The sequence below is a fragment of the Aulonocara sp. 'chitande type north' Nkhata Bay genome, linkage group LG11 (assembly GCF_057382095.1).
Source record: "Aulonocara sp. 'chitande type north' Nkhata Bay isolate Kocher_YH1m ecotype deep benthic linkage group LG11, A_spYH_male_GT1.1, whole genome shotgun sequence".
Taxonomy (NCBI): domain Eukaryota; kingdom Metazoa; phylum Chordata; class Actinopteri; order Cichliformes; family Cichlidae; genus Aulonocara; species Aulonocara sp. 'chitande type north' Nkhata Bay.
In genome coordinates, this window is record NC_141354.1 from 12,939,841 (window position 1) to 12,955,812 (window position 15,972).

General features: G+C 39.0%; 2 protein-coding genes across 2 annotated transcripts in view; one reads left to right on the forward strand and one right to left on the reverse strand.

Moving 5' to 3' along the window:
• The window catches only part of LOC147318600 (zinc finger protein 236), a 54,733-nt gene extending 50,018 nt beyond the window's left edge, over nt 1–4,715 (reverse strand). Inside the window, exons 1-2 of the mRNA XM_086310635.1 lie at nt 4,611–4,715; nt 3,337–3,476 (exon numbers count right to left, since the gene is read on the reverse strand). Of these exons, the coding sequence (XP_086166761.1) occupies nt 3,337–3,476; nt 4,611–4,662 (192 nt within the window). The 5' untranslated portion in view covers nt 4,663–4,715. The remainder of the gene's footprint in view (nt 1–3,336; nt 3,477–4,610) is intronic.
• A 2,336-nt stretch (nt 4,716–7,051) lies between these two features.
• znf516 (zinc finger protein 516) overlaps nt 7,052–15,972 on the forward strand; it is a 66,508-nt gene continuing 57,587 nt past the window's right edge. The window contains exon 1 of the mRNA XM_086310638.1: nt 7,052–7,293. The gene's annotated coding sequence lies outside the window, so the exon portion shown is untranslated. The remainder of the gene's footprint in view (nt 7,294–15,972) is intronic.

A 15,972-nucleotide genomic window follows, 5' to 3' on the forward strand; every position in this document is an offset into this window, starting at 1 on the left:
GTTTCCAGTGTGCATAATCTTTCTCCAGGTTGTTATCGACATACTTCAGTCCGGCTGCAGTCAAGTGAAGATTTTCTTGGTCTTGTAGTCCATTCGTGTGCACGGTTGTAGTGATTGGCTTCTTTGAGATTTCAATTCCTGACCTGGCTAAGTCATTTACTGGCGTCATGGCAGTTGTTCTTGAGTCATTAGATACATCTCTTACTATTTTTCTTTCCAGAATCTTTGAAATCTTTGGCGTCCGATCTATGCCAGCCTATGATAACTTTGTATATCCATCTCCTCCTGTGTTAGCATAAGTGATTCTTTTTCTCAATTTTAAACTGATCTCCTTTGTCTTTGGCACTTTCTCAAGTGACAATTCAAACCCTTTCTGTAGCTTTTCTACTGTGTGTAAATGGGAAGATAACCCTCAGATTTAACTTGACTTTACAAGCTTTGAACATTACAAAGTTAAAGCACATCACTGCACAGCTGTAGTTTGTACTATGGCTAAATAAAAAGGTCAGTTTGTCAGAGGGCTAATAATAGTGACCCTGGTCATTTTTGTTTTGCTTAAATAACTGTGTTATTGTGAGCAAACATAAATAACTTAATATTTTTAAAGAAAACTAATATTTTTTAGACATGTTAAAAATCCCTTGCTCTGTTAAAAGGGCACTAGGGAAAAGTTTGACAAAAACTTTAAATTTCATATTTTGTTTGGATCTGTACATCAGTTAATGTTTTTCAGAAACTTTAATAGGAATGTTAGGACTTTCCTATGTGGCAGCATGACATGTGTTAGGTGGGAAAAAGAACTCTGAAACTACAGAGGGAAGACTGCAGCTGACATCACACAGTAATATTTACTGTGCTGTCACTGGAAAGGTAGGGTGAGAAACCATGGTCTTTTGACTGTTTGTAACAGTACATTTCAGAAGCTTTCAAAGTAAATGGCTGTAAATAAGGTGAGACCTGTGCTAAGACTGCCAAACAGACTACAGCAAGTTTAAACTTTCACGCTGTGAAAAATGATCCAAGCTGAAACATCCAGGATAGCTCCAGCTTTAATGCTAAGCTACTAGAGTGGCCCAAATGCAACCTGTAGCTGTAGCTGGGTCATCCACTGCAGCTTTAACACCATGTCTGTCATTCCCTTCACCTGCTCACATGGTATGAGACTAACACTTTCTTCTTTTTCCATCATCACAAACCCTAATACTCCAACCAATTAAATCAAGTAATTAGCCTAATTCTTTTCAAAAAATTTATTTAAGGATTTTGATTTTTTTTTCCATTTGAGTTGACCAGATTCAGTACTTTTAATCTGCTACTTTGCAGATTATGCAAACTCTAGGTCAAGTATAATTTTAGAGTAATTATTTTTATTGTATGCATCGACTACAAGCTACACTTGACTATTAATATTGTAGCATCCAGAGTGGGTGTGATAGAGCCTGACTGATATCAGGTTTAGAAATCACCAGTATTTGGCGATTTAAAAATCAGATATATCAGGTGATATTTTTTTCTATCAGACTAGGGCTGCCACGATTAGTTGACTAGTCACGATTACATCGACTATCAAAATCGTCGACGACTAATTTAATAGTCGGCGCGTCGTTTGAAGCTTTGTAAGATCACAAAAGACGTAGGAATGAGTCGTAGGATTTAAGAGTGTAATAACGGACTGAAACAGAAGAGGGCAGCACTGCATGTACAAGGATGCCAGCTGCCGTTAAACCCCGAAGAAGAAGAAGAAGAAGCAGCTGTGTCCCAGAATTCATAGCGCAGCCCAGCTCAGTTTCCAACAATGGCGGCAGCTAGTTAGTTTTAAAATTACTCTTATTATTCTTTCTGGGTCACAAAATAAACGTTGAACATATTTCGTTTTCGGAGACGTCTGTTACCCACTAGCTCGATAGCTAGCCAGGGGCAAGGCTCACTAGAGCCCGTGAGAACACCGGACTCCCGGCAAATTGTTTTCAAACACACCACCGTCTTTCGCTACTCAGGTTAAACATACATAAGTCACTTAGATAACTTAAACATGCTATTGTTTGGCTTTTTTTTTGTATTTTATTTCTTCCTGAGTAAATCGGTTTGGCTGAGATTAAAGTTATAGTTTTTACACAGCTGAATAAACGTCAAGCAGACAACTGATTATCAGAAGTGTGAGATGTTCAAGAATATACTCCAGTGTCCTGTTATATTTTAGATAGCAAGGAGCAGACGGCTGAGTTTATTAAACTTCACCGAAACAATCTGTAAATTTCATTAAAATTTAATAAACTATCATCTTGTCTTTATTTTTAGTTAGCACATACCTTAAACACTTAAAGCTGTAAGCTAATGATAGTTATATAAGAGCAGATGCATGCTGGTGCAATATGCTGTACGTTTTACGTCCAATGGATGCATGATCGACTAATCGCAAAAATAATCGGTGACTAGTCGACTATCAAAATAAACGTTTGTGGCAGCCCTATATCAGACAAACAAAACGTAAACATATTCTGCCTGACTATGCTCAGATCACTGGTTGTTGTTGTGGTATTTCAAACATTCTTGCAGAGTGCCCTCTGATGGCCAAACTATGTAACATGAACACTTATAACTTGGTTAATGGGCATTTCTCCTGTATCTTCTTCACTTCTTAAAAATGTTCACTAATCAACTGTTATAAATAAAGGATACAGATATATTGCCAAATAGCTAATATCGGTGTTGGAATTCATTTTGAGGACGTTCTGGGTTTCTAGTAGCAAACTGTAGATGTTAGCTAAAATATTAGGTGTGCTATCATACAGTCAGGTCTATAATTTGTCGTTCAAACACGTCATTTTTGTAGCTTTGCCTTCTACACTTTCACAGTGTCGAGGTTTAAGTAAAACAAGTACAGATCCAGCTTTAATTCAATGGATTTTAAAAAAATATTGTATTACAGGCATTTTTATCCGTAGTGCCCACTTAAATTACTGGACTATGTAAACTAAGTCATTTTAACTAAAAAAAATCTGTGATGACTTAATAAGCACTTTAATTTAGCAGTAATAGAAATCATTTGACATTTAAGCTCGTCAACTTTAAAGTAGTCGCTTACTTTTTTTTAATGTTCCCAACTTTTTGTCAAGGGCTAGATCATTTTCAAGCAAATACAATACACAACAACTAAAACCCTGGACATCATCACTCAACTCAACAAATATTTGAACTGACATTAAATGCTTGAAAATCAATTAAAAAAGCACTACCAGAACTACCCTAAAATCCTGGATGACCGTCAGTGACCTACATCTAAAGTGAGCAGACCCAAGATATTGTGTCCTGCTGACACATCCATCTTGTACCTACCTTATCATTGACCTCATGTTCACGGAGGTGCTTCTGCAGCTGGCTCTCTGTGGTAAAAATCTGGGAGCATATTGTGCACTTCTTATCCTTGAGCTCCCCATCACTGAAGCCCTCTGCCTTAGATTCACTGGGATCCGCATCTGATAACAGGCACAAGAAGTGACACATGAGTATCTTAATGTGCTTTAAGAGGATTTCTCCTGTGAAGGATAGCTAAAGTACATGTTGTACCTCTTCACTAACACAGGTTATGTGTTGCCTGGATATTTTTCTTTGAAGTCTGGATTCAAGCAGTAGGTAGCATTTATATTGTACACGTCACATGACTCTTCATTCAGATAGTGTATTTATGATATAACAGCAGATGTCAGGTCTAAGATTAGCATTAAACATATCTAGAAGCAATATTTGTGAACATAAGTTATCATTCTGATCGTATATGAAATTAACAAAAGTATTTGTCCTTTTCAGCTCATTTACAATCGCATGTCATATGTGCTTTTAGTTATACACATGCACCTGTTTAACTTGATTTCAAGTGTTGCATGTCCACTGGAGTGGATAAGTCGCCGGCAGGGTCGGACTGTATAATCCAGCCATCAAGTTTGATATAATGTCGGGTCCTCCTCGTTTACTCGTCAATCAGTGGGATCACGGGGTAACATTCAGTTTAAGTTATGCGGCCACCGAGCAGCTGTAACAACCTTGTGTTCTGACAATGTTATCAAATTGCAAAATGAATGCATTTCCACAGCACATAATAACATTTTCTTTGGGTCGTGTTAAATGTGCGGTTGTGACAACTTGTTCCAAGATATGCATCGGCAGCTGGACAGCCTCGCTACAGCGCTTCACAGTATCAAAACAACAATGGCCAACATTTTAGCGCGTTAGCCAAGAAGCTAACGATAGCGAAACCAGCTAGTTAGCAACAACATGCTAACAACGAAATACTATTAAATGTATACTCCATGTAAAAAAAAAAAGCGTACATTAACTAACGCCACACAGCACCGAGCTCCGCTCCTCGCGGACACCAATTTAGACTGGAAGCCAATAAGAAGAGGCACCGAAACGTTATTAATATCATTCCGCCTCAATCACTCCTTCGCCGTACAAAGCAAAGCCCACCCGCAATACTATATCCGGGGACTATATGCACTACATTGAAGTGTTATTATATGCGCTACAGGGGTGTTTGGCAAAACAATAGCAGGTTATTTGGATAGCCCATTATATATATATTTTATTCTTTGCATTTTGGCACTTGTTACCTGTTTCGTCGTTGCTTTGAACTCTCAGTTTGCGAGGCCGGCCCCGCGGCATAGTTCCAGTACTCAGGGTGGGTGTGCTGTGAACGATTTGCTTTTCAAAATGGCGACTCTGTCATCAGTAGACAGCAGCGTCCTCGCGAAGACACACAGCCGCACGGACTAGGGAGACATCTACTGTTTGGTTTGTTGTACTTCACTTTTTGTGTACTACAACAGCAACTTTCAAGTTTTGAAGCTACGTTGTTATGAAATGCTTGGAATATGCGCAAAGCCACTTATCTTAGCAGTAAACGAGCCGTAAAAAGATAAAATAACAAGACACAAGTACAGTCAAATTCGTCAAAATGTTTTTTCTTTTTAAAAAAGGAGGTATTTATTTTCATTAATGGCCAATAATAATAAAATAATAACAACAATAATGATAATAATAATAATCAGACCAACAGACTAAAACACACTTTCTTAGGCATTTCAGATACACTGATTGGAACGTTTTAATAGCCCACTAAAAGAGAGAAAATGCCACAAAGTGAATTAAAATGCTAGTGACACATTAAAGAGCCTATCTGTAAAAGGATGAGTGTAATATTGCTGGCAGAGAATATAAAAGCACCCATAAAATGCTCCGCATTAATTCAACTATAAACTTGCTTTTGACGTAGTTTAAATCCTCTAGGAGTATGAGATAAAAAAAATATCATAACGTGCAATATGTTAGTTTGGAGTTCACAATTGAGATCCTAATAATTTTTCAAAGACAAGTTGTAATCTGACTTTAGCTTAATTTAACACCAGCAGAGGGAAGCAATGAGTTATGAATAGCTTTGGTCATTTATGGGCCGAAAATCCTGAAGACACTAACTGGATGATTGTGAAATGTTGCATTACCTGAATGATTGTATACTTCACTCTTATCTCCGGGGAGTCCAAATGATTTGATATCTAGTGAATGTTTTGAACTTTACAGTGCAGACACACTGCTGAATTAAAAGACAGTTGGTGCACACACCCATGCAAATATACCCAGGATGACTAAGGGCATGTTAAAGACTATGCATGCTTCTCATTTGCTTGTCTTTGTCTGATAATAATCTAGGTTTGTATTGATGGCAGCACTTTTCATTTCACACAAAGTCAAAAGGATTTTATTTTATTTTGTATTTTAGTAGGTAAAACACAGGGAAGCAGAGCTCGGAGCTAAAATAGAGGAACAAGACTATTGCTGTTTAGGTTACTGAAACCCCTGCAGAGGTTTGTGGCCAAATATAAATAAATCCTGCTCAAAGTTTCATCCTGGCATTACGGTATATAAGTGTAGAAGAAGAAAACACACCCAAATGCAAATCTAACATATTGACTAACATGTACTCACAGAATTGGAAAAAAAGGCACCACTCCTACTAATTTGAAAAATATTAAAAATACATGCTTTTTAATGAAAAACGATGCTTGTTCAGCTTTGCTCTGTTGCCCTTTTGTTCTGTAGACGTGTTTGGCAGCATGTAAGGATGAGCCTGATTGACTCAGCAACATTTTCCCCAGAGGCCTACAGGTGGAAAAGCAACGACTTTTGTCTGTATTTTTATTTGTTTCCAAAAGGGGAAGTCATCTCCTTGAGTTTTAGTGAATAAGCAAACAACCAAGTGCATGTTCATTGTGTAAGAACATCTGTTCCTGCCAGGCCGCCACTTACTTTGCACGTCCCCTCGTGGCTGCGCAGGCCACTGATCTCACCACTGAAAACAAAAGCCTGGACACATCACTCTGACCTTGTGGGATTGTCCACGCCCCTACTTGCTCCCTTTCCTTTTTCTTTCTTATTCACCCCCCTCACTTTCCTTTCACCACAGTCAAGAGGAAAGTGATCAATCATTAAAACTGTCGTGGGCTCGGTGCAGTGGGATTCTCAGGAAGACCACATCTTTAAGAGATATGCTAAAGCCACGGTGTGATAAAAACACGCTGCGAGGGAAAATAAAGTGAGGGAGCTGCTGTCGTTGGGTCCCATCACTTGCTTTGTCATTCATGCTTAACAAGCCTCACTAAAAAAAAAAAAGCCCACTGACAATCAATGGCACTGGCAGTGCTTTTCCACAGACTGGGCTAGACATGAGTCAGACTTGGAAATGCGGTGCTTGTTTGCAGCACTTCGCAAATTAGGTATCTTGTGAATAACTCCCTCCCAATTAAAGATTTAAACCTTGATTTCTTAGCTGTCAGCCGCTGTAGTTGAACTTTAATGACAAAAGACTATTCACAGAAGCGTCAGCTGTCAGGAGCGGTGTCCTTGCTGCTTCACTTTTCAAACCAAGACATTGTTGTCTGCAGATTCACCACAGCCTCACAGAAAGCACAGAGACTATAACTCAGGCTCAAACAAAGGATAAATTCAGACCTAATATTCTCAACATGTAGCACGAGGCCTGGCTGTAAATTCCTTGATGACGGGGAGGGGGGGTGACAGGTCATACGATGACCCTTGCAATGACCCTGTTCAGTAACATTTCACATGCTGCCAGTGTTTCTTCTCCCAGGTGCAGCCGAGACTCCCCCTGTGCTGCCAGAGAGCACTGTCCGGATCCATGAAACCAATCATTCTTTGGCATCATGGAAACAGCGTTTGACAGCCGTGGTCGCCATGGGCATCCTCCCCTGTGACCATCCTCGACGGGGGACCGGGGAGGTAAGGCCATCGCTCAGCAACCCTCTCTGGATGGCTGGTTCACTGCTCTAGAAAGCAAGCTTTTCTGCACGGAAAAGAAAAGCAAAACCAAAAAAATCCTGTAATTTAGTTTTACTGTGAAAATTCAAAACACATCCAAAGGACGAGGGACTTCTGAATGATTGTTGCATGTGAAAGTCTGCAGCTGCAAGGAGGCGGATCATAAAAATATGGAACATTCGTAAGAATTCGGCTAAATGAATATTTAACATTTCACAGTCTGAAACACTAGAATTCATAAGATGAGGTGTTGCTATCCGGCAGGCATGTAGTGCAAAATAACACCAGCAGAACAGAACAGAGTGTCAGAAAACTCAGTAAGCAATGTACATGCTATGAGGATAAAGCAAGCATTTGAAAGCAGGGCAGTATCAGACATAGTACGTATACAAAGATTGTGCAATGTGTGCATGATGCAAACACAAGGTGCCTAAGTGGAACAGATATATGTCATGAGGCTCAAAATAATGTCAAAGAAATGTCGTTAGATGAGACGCAGTTGGTGTGATAACCATTAGATTGGATTTCACCCTCTCATTGCACCACACTGTCTTTCCTCTGTGTACCTTTGTCTTTCAATTGTCTGTCAGTGTACTGTGCACAGGGACACGGAGAAGATAAGGCAGTTGTTTTTTTGCATATCTCCCATTTAGACTCCCACGTGATTTTGAATGGGTGAGGGGGGGCAACATTGTACAAACAAGTACACGCAACTGCTGGAAAAAAAAAGTCCTTGTACTGATATAAAACAGATCTCAACTACTCTAAAATAAAGCTCAATTCACGGTCAGCCACGCCAGAAAGATGAAATAGCATTGCAGGAGTGTTTTGTAATCAATAATGCATGGCTGCCTATCTTCTGGAAAAGAGAAAGCCCCTCCAAACACACCAGAGGCATCACACACTTTTCATTTCATGCTGAAGGTCAGCAGAGCCGCATGGAAGTCCCTGCAGTCTGTAACGCAAAGAAGTTAACGCGTGCAAAAATGTATTATTACATTTTTTAAATTCATTCATCGCAAGCATTAATCCATTTTTATTATGCTGCCCTGTCATCTGAGGAAAGCTTCCGTTGAAGTAATCTGATCACTAATGTAATCTAATCATTTCAAAAAACAAGATCAGGATAACAAGATGAAGGCTGTAGACTATAATCAAGAAAGTACTTACTGGATACTCAGTGATATGAATGCGAAGTTAATAATTACTATATATCATACATCAAACAAACATGTAGAACCTGTGTGGAACCTAAATTTAACTTCAGTATACTTACAGGGAAAAGTTCATGAACAGTTAAACATGAAGCATTTTTTAACCATGCACAGTTATTAAGTGGATTCTAAATAAATAAAAACCACAGAACAACACTTTCTCCTGCGTTATTTAATGATGATATAAAAAACATAAATATGGCCTTTGAAACAAAGAACAATTTTATGGTTATAGACTAAAAAAGACACACATCTCTAATTCCAGGCTATGCCAAATGACTGAGTAAAGGCTACAGCAGTAGTGTAAATGAAAAATGCATCTGTTTATGTTAACAATTACCTTCCTATATCTACCCTGTAATTACGAAATAGGTTCTCCAAGAAGTACTTAAAGTGTAATTTATTGCCTCTTCCTTCCAAAAATCACCTCACACCTCTTTTTTCATTCTTCCTTTATGCTTACGCTTGGTAAGTACCCAATTAGTGTTTTATTGATATCCTGCGCGCACAAAGTAATTAACCAGATGATTGCAAGTTGTTCTGATTGATATAACACAATTTTCTGTGAATATTTATCCTTGATATGAACTCGCGCTCACACCTCTCAATTTTTTTTATCAACGCCCATCTGTTCAGTCCAGATTACTGTTAAATATTAATCCGTCTCCATCCTTACTGCATTATGACAGCATGCTCATCACCTGCTTGGGAGAGTCATCATCTGTATTGATTTCCCCCGGCATCTGCACATCTGGATGCTAAATTATTCTGACGCAGAGCAGCCTTCTCTCTCCTTAGCTGCTGTAAATACAAACCATGCATACACATATGTAAAATTACCCTTCCAACACGTACGCGCATTTGTGCACACAGCAATACAGACATCTACGATTGCCTCACTGTAGTGCACATGCACCCAGGATCCCATCCCCCATCTTTTTGCAGAAAACGGTTTGTTGTTATATTTGCCTACACAGATGTGCCTAATCACGTACACGCGTTCCTATATGCACACATGCATGCACCCACCTTGTCTCTCTTTCTGCGCCTAAAATGCTGAGCTCGAGGATGGCACGTAGGAATAATCAACTTCCTACCACATGAAGCCACAGCCCCACGACAGCTCAGATCAGTTAGACACCATTAAAGGCTGGTCCCAGAACAGCCACTGAGACTACCTAATGTCTTCTTTTCCCCCTCTGCACGGTGCTAACTAAATCCATCTCCTGCCTCACCCAAACCTAATTACAGGTAGAGATGCACTGTGTGAGATGAAAAGCTAGGAGACGCTTTGATTGATGCTGAGCTCCTGCAAAACAGAGCAAATAGGTAATTAACATGACAATGGGGATGAGGCAGGGGTCTCATACAAAGACAGAAGTGTGGTGGTGTGGGTTGCAGGAGCAGAGGTGTCCTTATGTGTATTGTGTGCTCTTCGTTTAAAGGAAGAAGAAAAAAACACCAGAGTGTAGATATAAAGAGAGTTTAGGAGGAGAAACTTTGATATGTTGTCAGATGTTTTTGTTATCTGTGCAGTGGTGAGGAGGAACAGATAACAGTCTTACAAAGTGCTGCAGGGAATGACCAGACGCTTAATGGAGGTGTTGAAACCTCGTGCGGGGATAAATAATTTAGCCTTTGACAAAGTATACCTCATAAAATTTTCATTACAGCATATTTATGGGTGAATCATGAAGATGTGATATCTGTATCAGTTTAAATTGTCAAGTGTATAGTGTAAGAGCTACGGCTCCTCTGACCAAATCATTTGATTCACTTCTCAGTTAGCAGGCTGATGTCGAGGAGAATGTGGCTCGTTTTGAATGTAAACCATTAACGTGGAGTGTTTAAATGTCACGTTAATGCTGAGATAACGCTAAAAACGGTGATGTGAGAGCAACACTACACAATCCAAGGCTGGCTCAGGAGAATAAAACGCACACCTCATAAGCAATGGATGTGCTGGGGGAGTTGCGTTATAACATGATTCCTCTACGGGCAATGTGTTATACTTTTGCCTGGGTTTCTATGTTGGCAACAATTGCTTGGCAGCAAGTTTGGTAATCCCATACTTCTTGTTAGTTTGACTTTAGATCCCTTTAAAGCCATAGTTACAGACAGGAAACCAAATAATACTCAATTATATGCAACCTAGAGCTGCAAATGCACTAATAAAGACTATAAACATTTAGTTTGCAGACAGATATAACTGTATGATAATACAGTGTTTATCATTTTGGCAAACAACTAAAAGAAAAAAAGGGGTTAAAAAAAGGTCATAAGATATTTACAGCAGTTTTGACAGTAAAAAGCAAACTATAACTTCCTGTGGGAGGAACAGAGATCTCACACTATGAGAGAATGGCTGATCAGCTACGGACGATCCACCACCTCTGACCAAATAAGCTCCGATCTGCGGCCGGCAAATTGCATGTGACTTACAAACTGGCACCAATGTTGTGTCTGTAATAATAACTGTCTAATCTGGAGGCACAGAGCCATACATCCAGTAACTGTTGACAGCTGGCATTGTTCTGAAACTGCATGGTTAGCTATTCTTATTCATATGTCACAACATGATGAAATTTTCCAGGCTTGTCTACCGGCCAGTTGAAAATGTTAAGAAAAAGCACTTCAGAGTAAATTTGATGGGCTGAACGCATTCTGTACTGTACAGGAGACACGGCACGAGATTGAGTGACAATGGTCTACAGCCAATCAGGACGCAGAACACAATGCGCTGAAAAAAACAACAACAACAAAAACCAGCACGCAAAATGGCACAAAAAATTCTGCGAAACAGCGAGGCTGCGAAAAGTGAACCACGTTATAGCGAGGGTCCGCTGTATTTCCTTATGAACTGCAGTGTAGCAATAAATAATATACATGGAAAACACTCAATTACACTTACTTGAGTAAATGTACTTACTTTCTTTCTATATCTAGATAGAAAGAAAGTAAGTAGTCATTAGTCATTGCTAATTTTCTCTGTACTTTTCTTGCACAACAATATGCAGAGAAGCAACGCTAACTCTTACTGAAGAGAAACAGGCCTTTTTTAATAAACAAACAGCTCCGATATAATTAGCAAGATCAAGATAAGTGGAGCACAGTCCAAGACGTCTGTTATATGTTTTCTGTGCGCTGCAAAACAACTCTTCACAATTGCTAATAAAGACCTGCCTATTTATGGTGAATATAGTGTACATGTGCCTAGGAAACATATATGGGATCATGAAGTATGAAGACAAGTGTAATTATTAAAGTTCTGTAGAAAGAATACCCCTGTAAATGCTCACATAACAACTAGAACATTATTAGATTGTAAGTAGTTTTCTTAACTAAAGTAAGGGCCAGGGATTCCCAACTTGTGAATCTGCCCCTGTGGGCTCACATAACAAATTTAAGGGTTTGTGGTGTGATTAATGAAGCTCTGTTACACAAAATTTCTCAGTCTTTTTTAGTTTTCCCCTGAATCTGTAAAGTCTGTTTTGGTTGATTAATTTATAGTATCAAATAGTTATTTGCAAATCCACCTTGCAGAAAATAATCTGCAGCCGTGCCAAGACATCATGTTTTGTTTACCTTTTTGATGATGTAATATGTTGTTTAGAATAAATAGATTGTGAAGTCACATTTTAAGCATTTTTTTTTGTAAGTTGATTTATTATTATGCTTCTTTAAGTTCAGCGATTTATAACTGCAGCGAGGACGCTGCTGATTTTTTTTTCCTGACACACAAAAAGGGGGAAAAAAGGAGAAAAACCCCAAAACATTTTAAGCATTTTGTATTGGATTGACTGCACGCTTGTGGTGCAGCTGCAAAGAGTTTTTCATGATATTAAACATTTTTGCACTGGTTAAACACCCAGTTTCTATACACGAACTGCTGCAGTAACAGTGTACTTAATCAAGGTTAACATTACTTAGCAGGTGACCCCTTACTGACCCATTCTAAAGTACAATCGCTCTCCCTACAATTTGTATAAATGCAGTGATGTGTTATCATGCTGAACTACACCATGTTTCATTCATAGCCCAAACTGTAAAAAATACTGGCGCAGCATTATAAAGTTGCAGCCACTGCCCATCAGCTTAGATTACATTCAGACCCAAGCACACAAGAAAATGCTGTAAACCCCCTGCTTGATGGCCCATCACATGATTCAAAAACACAGTAATTCCTACTCGTTTGCAGAAATGTTCCCCTGGGATTACTGTTGTGGGACAAGACTCCTTTGTTTTAGGTTTTTGGTTTAACATTCCCACTGCTTTCAAATCATTTCACAACTACAAAACTGCTTTCTGTTCATCTACCGAGGGGGAAAAAAGAGCTGTAATCAGCCAAATCACACTAACCTGCCTCCGTCATTTCAGCGTACGTAAGAAGCAGACGCAAACAAAGATAAGACTCGCGCATTCTGCAAATCACCTTTTCATTACAGTAAATCGTTTTCTGCATTTTTCTACATTTTCTGATACCAATTAAGCCACAATGACAATGCGTGTAGAGCCAAGCTATATGTCTACTTTGCACAATGTGGTTGTGTATCAGAGAAGTGGGTGTGAATGAGAGACTTGCAAATGCTTTCAAAGGGGACGCTCTGAAACTTCCAATGCACATTTGTCATGCTTTTAAGTGATTTACAAATGAGAGGCATGAGGGCTTTGTGAGGGAGATGGAGAGAGAGTTTTTCAGAGGGGAGCTTTGTGTGTCTCTGCCTACCCTGAGCATATAGATGGAGCTGGAAATTGTGTTTGTGCGTCATCAGCGGTCATTAAACCAAGACACACACCAGAGCCACTGGCAGTATGGTGATGAAGTGGAGGTGGAAAAAAAAGGCAGACGATCGTGATGCAGATGATAAATACTTTTCTGGGTCTTTTATTATTAATTGCAAGAAGTGACCATGGGAAAATTAAGCGAGAACAAAATGAGAACAAATGTTTTGCTTCTGATAGTTTTTTTTAATACATGTAAACTCCAGATACATCGAATGGAAATGGAATCAGTTTGTTTTCTCATCCATTTATGTCCATTTTACTGCAAATCCCCTGATACCACACCCACTCTTTCCCATGCACACACACACTCATATTGTCTCATTTTCTCTCACACACTGACACACACACAATAACAGTATACGTTATCTCAAGTAAACACCCTAACTCAACGTCACAGATGATGTCTTGCCGACTTTTGACTCATTTCTGATAGTTCAGCATTCAGCAGTGGCGTCTTGTTTAAGCCAAGCAGCACTTGAACAAAGATGAGAGGGAAGAGGGGAAAAAAAGACAGAGGAAGAGGGAGGAGGGACAATCTAAAAGCTACCCATCCCCCCTCTTTGTAAAAAAAAAAAAAAAAAAAAGTAGAAAGAAATGCGTGCCTTGCCATGATTTCCTCTCTCACTTATATGAGGCCACTGTTTTACTTTCTATATTTAAGCACTCAAGAAAATGTAAAACACTCAGACACCCCTATAGCTGTGTCTATACATGCACCGTGGCATTGGTTTCAGTGCTAACAGCTTTGCCACTTAAGGCAACAGGTTTCTATGAGCATAAGCAGTTTTCAAATGACACTAAACTCTAAATGTTTTCTTTCGACATAATCTTCAGTCATTTGGGAGAAACTAACAATGGCCAACCCTAAACTGACACATTTCAACATCAGCTGTTTCTAGCATGGCTTCTGTGTAAAAGCTATTGACAGTGGCCTGAGCTGTGTGTGCTTCTGTGTGTCTTTGTGTGTTTGTGTATATGTGGGTGGGTGATCCAGGCTTTACTTTGCAGAAAGGATTGGGGGTCGGTTGGCTGTTGTGAAGTAGGACGGTGCTGGTGTTGGTGTTGCTTGGTGGGGGTTTCGGGGCTTCTTGTCTCCCTTGCGCACTCATTACTTTGGTAAAGTAAAACTAGATAGGGCTAATTACAAAGTGGGTTTGAGCACTTGAGGGCTATCCAAACAACAGCTGTCTGTGGCATAAGCAGGAGAGTCAAACACACGGTTGTCTATACAGACACACACAAGCATCTTGGATATAATTAGCAAGATAGAGATAAGTGGAGGGCAATTCAAGAAGTCTGTTATAACACTTCTGTGCACTGCAAAACAACTATTTACACCTCTTCACAATGGCTAATAAAAACTTGCTTATTTGTGCTAAATGTTGTGTAAATGTGCAAGAATATATATCAAGCAAGTATAATTATTACAGTTCTGCAGAAACAACCCCTGTAAATGCTGACATACCAGTGACAGTAAGGCTGCACATGTATCGTCAAATAACACTGAGTCTCAGCCTGTGAACCACTGTGGGATCACAAAATAAATGCAAGGGGTTGTGGCATGATTAATGAACCTGTGGCGCACAAATTTGCGTAGGGTTTTTTTAAGGTTTTTTTTCCCCCTTAAAATCTTTAGACTGTTTATTTTTCCTGTTTATGAAATGCTGGACTCTTTTTAGGTCATGGAGGGAAACTCTATTTGGTAAAACAGTGACAAGTTGCTCCAGCTAGAGACTCATTTGTTTTGCAATGGATCCGAAGCCAAAAAGGTTGGGAATAACTGCTTTAATACATTAAAATGACTTCAATTCCATAATAGACTTTGTTCTGAAATATAAGTAGCAATAAAAACAGTTCTTAGAGACAGAAAGTGAAATTATAAATCTTTAAAAAATAAGCATAAAAGTACATAAAGTACAAAAACCTAAACGTTTGCTAAGATATAAAACTTTATAATACTTGCCAACAATATGTGTCTATTAGTTTTCCCACCTGAGGACGGTGAATGTACTGCATAGAAAAATCAAGGCCGCTGAGCCATGTGTGCTGCTTTCTCAGGAACTAATTACTGAAACCACGTGCTGCAGTTTTTATCTGGAATGACAGCTTGCATACACCTGCCTGCACATGTGCACATCACACATGAAAAAGCCTTCCTGTGACATATTTTACTTGAGTATTTATAGCAAGTAGAGAAGAGCCAGGTAGGTAATAAATATCTAGCAAGCAGATCTTTTCAAAAGGACAGGACTGCAGCCAGGCACTCTTACAAATATGTATCCTCAGTGAACTTGAGCACTGATTTGGTAGATGGGCATTTTACAGTACAGTGTCTTTTTGATTCTGATTAGGCATCCTTAATAAAGACCTTATAAGTTTTAACAATTTGCTTTATCATAGTTATTAAATGATTCAGTACTGATTTATATTTCAAAGTCATTACCCATTAATGGGAGGATTCAATCATTATACAAGCATTAGTATATGCTCATGAACTTCCCATTTTCTGATAAGCCATAAACTCTATAGTTAAATAATTAATGAATGCTTTTAATATTCGCTTGTGCAGTTGTTGTAAAATGGATTCAGATCCAGAATATTTGCAGAAATAGAAATAAAGAAAAGTGATAGTCAGATTTTA